The sequence below is a fragment of the Gymnoscopelus microlampas genome, assembly GCF_963454915.1.
Source record: "Gymnoscopelus microlampas genome assembly, chromosome: 8".
NCBI classification, from domain to species: Eukaryota; Metazoa; Chordata; class Actinopteri; order Myctophiformes; family Myctophidae; genus Gymnoscopelus; species Gymnoscopelus microlampas.
This window is the reverse complement of record NC_139945.1, coordinates 30841525-30851524: the sequence shown is the minus strand read 5'-3', so window position 1 is coordinate 30851524 and position 10000 is coordinate 30841525. Positions and strand designations below refer to the sequence as shown.

General features: G+C 42.8%; 1 protein-coding gene across 2 annotated transcripts in view; it reads right to left on the bottom strand.

Annotated features, from left to right (window-relative positions):
- fat3a (FAT atypical cadherin 3a) overlaps nucleotides 1–10000 on the bottom strand; it is a 238291-nt gene that overhangs the window by 69352 nt on the left and 158939 nt on the right. For both annotated transcript variants that reach the window (XM_084065060.1, XM_084065061.1), the window contains exon 7: nucleotides 5134–5273. In XM_084065060.1, coding sequence (XP_083921186.1) covers nucleotides 5134–5273 — 140 coding nt within the window. The remainder of the gene's footprint in view (nucleotides 1–5133; nucleotides 5274–10000) is intronic.

Below are 10000 nucleotides of genomic sequence, written 5' to 3'. Positions count from 1 at the left end.
TGTGTGCACGTGTGCGTCTGTCAGGGGGTGGAATAATGTGGTGTCTCACTCGTTTGCCATGTCAATGCCGCCGTACTTCTCGCATTATAAAACTGCTACACAGTCAAAATAATCCTCAGTGTTCGTTTAACTCTCGCGGGTCTATTTGGTTACATGTGTAGACTCTCTCTTGAGGTACAAATGGATAAACGGAGGATTTCACTGTGTGATGTCATATGGTGGGCGCCTGTGTGCAGTGGTGGAAAAAGTACTCAGTAAAGTTTTACTTTAAAGGTTCTATGACATTCATTTTCACTTTTCACTATTTATATGTTTTTTGGGAGGTTTTATGACCTCAATTACACCCAAACTTTGAACATTCAGTGGATTTTCTGTGTGGTATGTTTTTTTTTTTAATAATTAGGCTGAAAAGTAATCTGGGATTGGCCGAGCAGAGGGGCAGAGCAGAGGCGATGATATTGATATTGATATTGTAATGATATTCAAAATCTTCAAAGAAACTAGTAATTCAAGTTTTCAAATAATTGTAGTGGAGTAAAAGTACAATATTTGCCTCTGAGATGTAGTTGGGTAGAAGTTAAAGTATAGACAACTGGAAATACTCCAGCAAAGTAAAAGTACCTAAAGATTTTACTTAAGTACAGTACTTGAGTAAATGTAAACTTTACACCACTGGGCGCCTGTGTGTGTGTGTGTGTGTGTGTGTGTGTGTGTGTGTGTGTGTGTGTGTGTGTGTGTGTGTGTGTGTGTGTGTGTGTGTGTGTGTGTGCACGACGTGCAGGTAGGGTGATATTCCACGATGACTTGGCATTCCATGAGAATACTTAATACAACTACGAGTGAAACTAATCAAGAATCTCATGAATTTCATTCCAATCTAAACACGTGTTAAGTGGGAAACAAAACAGTGAAAAGAAAAATGATTTCCTGGTGTCCTCAGTGAAATCATCTCGCTGCGGCCAGCTGGTGGCGGAGCCCCTTGTGGCGGTTGACTGTAACACGTACCAAGGGGACTGGTGGGACTGGCGGGCTCGCCTGGGAACCAAGCCACGTGCTGGGACCGAGTTGGTTTGAATCTAGCACCTGCTGTCACCATTTACTCATCCTTTATATTAGTTCCATGTCCATCATCCCCCGTGCTGTCTGAAAAACTAATACAATACCGAGGCTCGCTCCTCCCTGACAAAACAGCACCTCATAGCACACACATATTTTGAGTAAAAGTATCAATACTGCAATGTAGAACTACTCTGTTATAAGAAAAAGTCCGGAATTCAAAATGTACTTGAGTAAAAGTACGGAAGTATTGGCATCAAAATGTACTTAAAGTACCAAAAGTAGAAAGTACTCATTATGCAGAATGTCCCATTTCACAATTTACATATGTATACAAATCTTTTGAAATAGAGAGATCGTCTATTTTCAAATGGCCGAAATGTATATAGGTTTGAAGTGGTTAATGTATGTTTTGTAATAATAATCAATCTACAAAGTAACTAGTGACTAAAGTTTCAAATAAATGTAGTGGAATAAAAGTACAATATTTGTATCTGAGTTGTAGTGGAGTAGAAGTAAAAGTATTGGAAATTGGAAATATTCAAGTAAAGTACAAATACCTCAAAATTGTACTTAAGTAAATGTACTTAGTTACTTTACACCACTGCCTCACAGCACACACATATTATTTTTGCCACAGCACTTTTCACAGCCGCGCCTAATCCAAATGACAGGTGACTTCACACAGTGACACCTATATGCCCAGAGGGGCTGACAAAAAGAAACACGGATTAAAAAGCCGCTGGGGTTCTTTGAAGGGTAGAACACTGTCCTTTGTCACGCAGGCTGCGACTTTGGGTTACTGCAGCGGGTGACGGGAGGGGGAGAAGAAGAAGAACGATCAGAGTAGACGGGACGTGTTTAGATATTGCCTCAGTGTTTGCCGATCAATCCGATAGGCCCCCAGATGCGTTACACACCATCATTCACCGGCCAGGGCGACACAGGCGATCAGTCATGTTGTTTTCAAAGCAACCGGAGAGCAGGACCGGAAGGGATTAAGCCCTCAGGAGAGATAAGGAAGGCAGGCGAAGTGTACGTACGGTGGCCATATCTCTATACTGTCAAGATGCCAGAAGGCATGACTGGCATGGACTATGGATTATGGAAATGAAGGCATGGATGTATTATCCATGATGTAATTAGACGCAATGTTATTTTTGCATATTGCTGTGAGACGCACATGCTCTTCACTTGCTCATCAAAAGACATACTGTACAGTACATGTTTCATCAGAGCCCATACCCTAGGTGGGGTTGGTGAAAGGGCCTCTCTGTGTGGAGTTAGCATGTTCTCCCCGTGTCTCCTAGGGTAGGTACCCTCACATGCAGTAATCCTGGTCTCTATACTGCCTCCCCCTGGTCAGCGGGGGCGGCTGATGGAGGGGAAAGGAACTGGTTGGAATAACGTGTTCCTTCCACACGCTACAGTACGTCCTACCGGGACATACACTACTCCTGCCAGTGTCTTAGAGCTAAAGCAGGTCCTTGGGCAGAGTAGAATGGCTGCCCCAGGCCATTCTTCAAAACAAAAAGATGTGTTCTTAAGTGACATGCCTGATTTTATCAATGTTCAATGAAAGGTCAATAAAATATGAATGAACTAATATTCATAGGTAGCCTTATGATGGTGGAGCGTCTAGGGAATTAGTGTATTTTCTCCAAGGACATCCAAGGACTGTACATCCCAGTGTCAGTGTCAACATCTAGAGCCCAATCCGATTGCACGTGTCCTGTTACTGTGTACTGTTATTATTCTTTATGTTCTTTTACGCTCTTTTTTTACATTTTTTTATACAAACTAGTATGTTGCAGCTTCATTTTTATTTCATGTGAAACCTTTTTATGCTGCTATCTTGGCCAGGACTCTGTTGTAAAAGAGATAATGATTCTCAATGGGATTACTCTGGGTTAAAAAAACATTTTTAAAGAACATTTAAAGGTAGGGTAAGTGATTTACTTTGGTTAATATAAGTGTCAAATAGCTCTATATTCTGATACTCATACTCATTGCTATAGAGTGTTTGTTCAGTAAAAGGAGTCTCCCATTAGACACTTTATTAAACAGAAAATGCATTTTCAGTGCTCTCTCCTGATTGGCTTAAATGTTGTCACCTACCTGAAAATGTCCTATATTCTGTTTACTAAAGAGCTGGAGAGACACCTGTGACCGAACAAACGCTCTGTAGCAATGGTTACTATCAGAATATGGTACTTTAACCTTTATAACAAAAAACAAAAAAATAATAATATAATAATAATATCTATCTATCTATCTATCTATCTATCCATCTATCTATCTATCTATCTATCTATCTTTAATTATACAATGAACAAGCAATTGTGTAAATATAAAATACACATAAAGTGAACTTTATTTTATTTAACCATTAAGCCCTATTCAAACATTTGTGAAAAAACAGATCTACAAGCGGGCACATTGGGAGCTCGTAGATCTGCTATTTTTAAATTATTTTAAAAGGTTTCAAATCGGGTACATAATTCTCTGTGTTTCCTCACCTTAAATCCTCACTGTGTGTGTGTGGCAATTTATGATGCACATTAGGTAGATAATTCTTATCCATATAATAGCCCTAATTATATAGATAATTAGGGCTTTAAAAGGCATGTACAGTATGTACAGTTGTTATATAATATATACAGATTACCACGGTTTAGCATATTGCCAACCTGGACAAAAAGTGTAATGGTGATGGCTGACCCCTTAATCATATCTAATGTGCTGAATCCATTACTCTATGGCAGAAATGCATTCCTTTTTAATAAGATAATCTGTTACCGTTACATCATAGTGTTAGGAAAGAGGCTCTGTGTACGGTTGGAGTTATCTGACTTACTCGTCAATTAATTCATGTCTAAACACATTTATCTCTACAACAACAAATCATGTCTAAACAGGTTCTTTCTCTTACCAAATGCCAATAAAAACATTTAATTTCACAACATTTCAAGTTACAAGGACAATTTCCCACTTTGAAATTGATTTAACCTAACCGAAAAATGCTTGGGGCAATAATATGCTCCTCAGATACCAGTAGCCTTATGTAGAGACGGGAAAAATAGCATTTGATCAATGCAACAACCATGTTGTTGGCAATGTTGACATGAGACGCTGAGCTCATTCCACAGCGAGGTCACTCATGCTGACAGTTCAACATGCAGTGGCACTTTTGCATGCACTAATTGGCCAGCTACTGTCATATCAGCCTTTCAGATCCTTTCATCACTCCCCTCCCCCAGGGCAAATTAAGGTACAGTATGTCATGAAATAGTAATAACTACGATTTTGTCCATTGCATCACATAATGCTGCAGCCGGGGTGATTTTTGCGTATAGCTGTGCATATTGTTTGCACCAGCACACACACATCCATTACGGATTAGGTGCGACTCTGGCCTGAGGCTGGTTGGGCCATGGTGCAGCAAAATATCAGCGAGCAATTATAACTGGTTGCAAATGAAACACTAATTAAAATAATAGAAATAATTGAATATGTGAGTTTAAGTAACCCAGCAGTTACTTAAAGCAATTCAAAACATGTGGTTCTCGGCTGTTTGTACTGTATACAAATCACACCAATATTACATATTCACATTCATTGCCAGGTATTAATTAATTATTTCATCTGCCACTGCCAGCGGTTTTACCTTATTTTGAGGATCCACAGAATATTTGAAAAAACATTGTAACCGCGATCGTCCGTTCTGTAGTTATCAGCAGTTGAATATAGCTTGTTTTCACCAAAAAACACAATCTGGGAAAAGAAATCCGAGATAAATGTATTTTTATAAATCTGATAACATTGTAGCGGACGGGGTGAAAATGTTTTAGATGACGTCATTTCCAGGTGTATCCTTCTCTCGAAGTCAAGGCATCATTCATAGGTTGGCGAAGAGCGCCCTCTAGCGTAATCACTAAAAACACCATGTAATATTACGCCATTGGCGGTGAAACGTGGGCTTTGAGATGACGTAATATTATGTCCATGGCAGTCGATGTGTTAAATGATCTGATGCTGTACTGTGCACTGGGTGTGCACGCACACAATGTATCCTACCTGTGTGAATGCGGTGTTGGTGCCATCCGTCACCTCCAACGTCATGTTATAGAAGGACCTCTGCTCAGCGTCCAGGGGCTTGGCAATGATGATGGTGCCCGCACCCTTCTCTATGTCAAACAGGCTCTCTGCGTTCCCACCTGGGCCAGAGGAGGGAGGAGTTAGAGAAGAGGCAGGGGAGAGAGTGCATAATATGACCTCTCTCTCTCTCACACACACACACACACACACACACACACACACACACACACACACACACACACACACACACACACACACACACACACACACACACACACACACACACACACACACACACACACACACACACAAAACAATACAGTACAGTACAATTACTCATAGATAACAGATCCACTGAAACACATCACATGCACACAGGTGAATATGAATACACATGCATACACAGTTGAGAGTGGATGCATATACACGCTCTTTCGTTTATGTTCAAACACACACACACACACACACACACACACACACACACACACACACACACACACACACACACACACACACACACACACACACACACACACACACACACACACACACACACACACGGACAGCTAGCACTAATGTGCACAGCTAGCTTACATTTTCATACGTTCATAGTCGTGTTGTCTTCTCTGATTTCTATTGAGGTGGAAGTCATTCTCTCGTGATGATGTTTGAAACATTGCTATGGGTGTTTGTCAGTGAGAGACAGGGGACAGCTAGGTAGAGTTGTGTGAGTGTGATAAAGTGGTGAATGTTTGGCCTGGCATGGAGCCTCTGTGCTGCTCCACACTTGCAAGGCCGTCAACAGAGACAAACCAACAGGCAGAAGCACGAAGCTCACACAAACACAAGCCAGAACATGATAGGGGCCATGCAAACAGCGCTGGAAAAAACAGTGTGTGTGTGTGTTTCTTTGCATGTGCACACCGTCTGTACATGTGGCAAACGGATGTTTAATATGAGGTTTGCCATTTTGCTTGCACACACACACACACACACGCACACGCGTGTGTGTGTGTGTGCGTGTGTGTGTGTGTGTGTGTGTGTGTGTGTGTGTGTGTGTGTGTGTGTGTGTGTGTGTGTGTGTGTGTGTGTGTGTGTGTGTGCTCTGTTCTGTCCTGTTTGCAATTATTACATTTCTCAAAGCAAAAGGAAGTCTTCACATTGCAACCCCTCTCTTCCAGCCATGGTGAAATGAGGGGGAGCTAATAATGCTTTGCTCTCCAAGATGCCGAATTAAAACATGCAGTGTCAATGGAGCTTGAATGGTGACTGTGCTTATGTCAGATATTACCCTGCTAAGAACAGGCCTTAATTAAACGACAGTCTCATTTCCCCACCCAAATTGATTTAAATGGGGCATTTGTTCCATGCGGGAGTTAGAGTATAATGTGTAGCTTTATTTGTGGGGCGGATGTGGGGTATGTGTGTGTGTGTGTGTGTGTGTGTGTGTGTGTGTGTGTGTGTGTGTGTGTGTGTGTGTGTGTGTGTGTGTGTGTGTGTGTGTGTGTGTGTGTGTGCGTTTATGTGAGAGAGAAAGAATGTGTCACCGTTTGCAAGTAAAAATCCCCAGTGTTAATATACCGTAACTCTGAGTGTGAAAATGGACGGGTCCATTTGGGTCAGTTCTTTACACTCAAATAATGAAATTAAATTGTGGTTGTGATTGGATGTGCATGTGTATGGCACTGTGTGCATGTGTAGCTGTCAATGTGTGTGTGTCTATGTGTGTGGTAAGCCCGTGGTGCAGACTCAAAGGGATTCCTCAGCGGCGTCTCCATCTAATAAATCCATGACCTCAGCCCAGCACAGCTTAGACTGCAGTCTCCCTCTGCTCAACTCTGTGTTTATACGTGTGTGTGTGTGTGTGTGTGTGTGTGTGTGTGTGTGTGTGTGTGTGTGTGTGTGTGTGTGTGTGTGTGTGTGTGTGTGTGTGTGTGTGTGTGTGTGTGTGTGTGTGTGTGTGTGTGTGTGTGTGTGTGTTTGCGTGCATGCATAAACTCAAAATGTCCGTGTCTGTGTGCACGCACGCCCGTGTGCGTGCCCGCAACCGAGTCTCTTCCCGGTTTCTCTTTCCTATTTAAGTGATCTTTATGCTAAACACTCAATTCTCTTAAATCATAGTAATTGCAGCGACGCAGCTCTAATGGTTTTCCTGAAGAGCACTGTGGCTAGCTCTAAAAAGATACTCATTTCCCTGTCTCTCTCCCTCCCAGACGATAAAAGATAAAGTCCCTTGACAGGTGAAAACAACTTAATGAAAGCCTATATGGTGCCATTACCCAATGCTCTACTGTATATTGAGAATTGCAGTTGTTGTGTTAGCAATGAGGAATTGCTGCTACACTGTGTTTGTTTACACAATCTTTCTTATTTGTTTCTATCGTTCTGTCTTTCTTTGTGCTTTACAATGTACTTCACATTGACCCATTCACAAAAAACGTTACAGATTTCATGCTACAATGTCGTACACATTCACTCACCGACACCAGAGGCAACCATGCAAGGCATGGAGAAATCAGAGGTTCAGTGTTCTTACTCGAGCACACTTTGACACGTGGCCAGGAGGTTCCGGGGGTCAAACCTGGAACCTTCCAGCTCCCAGACGACACCCCCGCTCTACCTCCTGAACCGTGGACGCCCACATATAAGTATTTCCTGGCTTAGAGCAAGTATTTAATCAAATAACTTGGGACGCCATGTCTTAATACACCTAACATATCAAACAACCTTTCACATCCATTTGTGTGCCTTTTTTTAAAGACACAAATCATAAGACGAATAATTAAAAAAAGAAAACATTAATCAGCCATGCTGTGATCACAGATGGCTTGAAAAGTCTCTGTCTCTACCATCGAACCCAATATTCTCCATTTGGGAGCAGAGAGGAGGAGGCAGCCTGGGGTTTGGCAGGGACCAGCGTCGAGGCCGGAAAAAGCCTCCTGTCTGCCGCCCGACAAATTACAGAGGGGGGAAACTGAAAGCTCCGCAACACGGGGCTGTCATTAAACCTTCTGCCGTGGACTAAAATTGGCTCCCTCTGCCTTTCCGATGCACATGAAGAGACGAGAAAGGAAGAGAAATGCTCTTACAAAATAAAGAGACAATTACAAAAAAAAAATGTGGGAGAGATGGGGAAGTGTTTATTTTTTCCTTTGACAAGAGCTGAAGTTGCTACTTTGCGTAACCAGACAAAACGCAGCCAGTGGACAAAAGAGCGAGAAAAATGGGGACACGGCTCGCCCACTGTTCTGAAGACGCGACGGCGGTGAATGAAAGGATGTGGGCCAGATTGTGTCTCACTTATAACCGCTTCCACTTCACTTCAAGCTGAGCTCCGACAACAACAAACAAACAAAATGACCCCGTTTGTGGGTTTCTTCTGGCACTGACAACGCGCAACGGACTGGACATACAGTAGGCGATCAATCCATAGACCCCGCCTGCACCGCTGCTTTGGGGACACAGCTCTGATCTGACCAGCCATCGGCTTGTTTTGTCTGGCAGGACTTGATAGGCCGAGCAGATGTAACGTTTGGCTCGGGGAGTCTTGGCTATAGGCGGATAACTCGTGCTGTGCGCGTTTATGGGATGTGGTGTGCGCGCAGCCGAAAACGGGACACAGTGCATACGTCCAGTGGTCATAGCTGATATATGGTTGGAGGGTGAGTGTGTATTTAAGAGTTTTTTTATACGTCTGTTGAACGGACTGTACTTGGTGGTAATGGGTGTGTTTTGCAGCAGGTGGCTTTCGATCCCATGTGCAGGTGCGTGAGTTCTTACCAGTGGGCAATGTGTTTGCTGGCCATGTGGGAGTGGCAGTTGCAGAGAGTGTGTATGTATCAACATGTGTGTATGTATCAACATATACAATACAATAGGCTCCAGAGTGCTTTGGGACCTCTGTTCTATCACTGTAATGTACACCCCTCCCCCCTCTGGCGATAATCTCTCCATCCCCTTAGTTCCTTACTACTTCTCTATCACCCAATACCACGGGTGCAGATCTTACTCTTGACCTGAAAACAACCAGGCACATCTTTTACTCAACAACAAGCTCTGAGACCACTAAGTCCCTAAAACCTTTGCCTCTGCTGAAACTACTGCAGGTCTTGGCCTTGTTCATCTTCTCACTGTGTTTGCTGTCTTGTAATTGCACAACTTCCCTACCCTCTCTCTCTCTCACACACACACACACACACACACACACACACACACACACACACACACACACACACACACACACACACACACACACACACACACACACACACACACACACACACACACACACACACACACACACACACACACACCTCTTTCTGCTTTCCCTCCAGAGTCAAACACTTCTTCTTACATCCCTCACTGTTCTTTCTCTTGCTTTTCGAGTTCTCTCAAATTCTTTCAAGGTCCCTTTCCAACTATTTCCACTTTCTCTTAGTTTTTTCCTGTGCTATCCTATTCCCACATTGTCCCACTCTCCTCACACGGCACCTTCCATTCCTTCGTACACTGGTCTCATTCTTTCTAAAAATGCCAATTACTTGCATCGGCAGACTTTTCTCCTCAGCTACACGGCAAAAACCCGAGTGAACATTTAACTCTCAGAGTGTATTTATGGTTCCAGTTAAATTGATACTCAGGATTTTGTCATCTGATCTCTTGTTTTTCGCACATTGTATCATTTTATTGAGGTGTAAACAAAGCACAGACCTGCTGTATGTATGGGCTACCTGTCATAGCGAGACTGTAGTTGTCGACAGGTTGTCAATAGACGCGCTTCGTCGCGATGACAGTTGCGATTTTAGCGTTTAAATGTGGACGGATATTTTGTTTATAAACGTGCTTG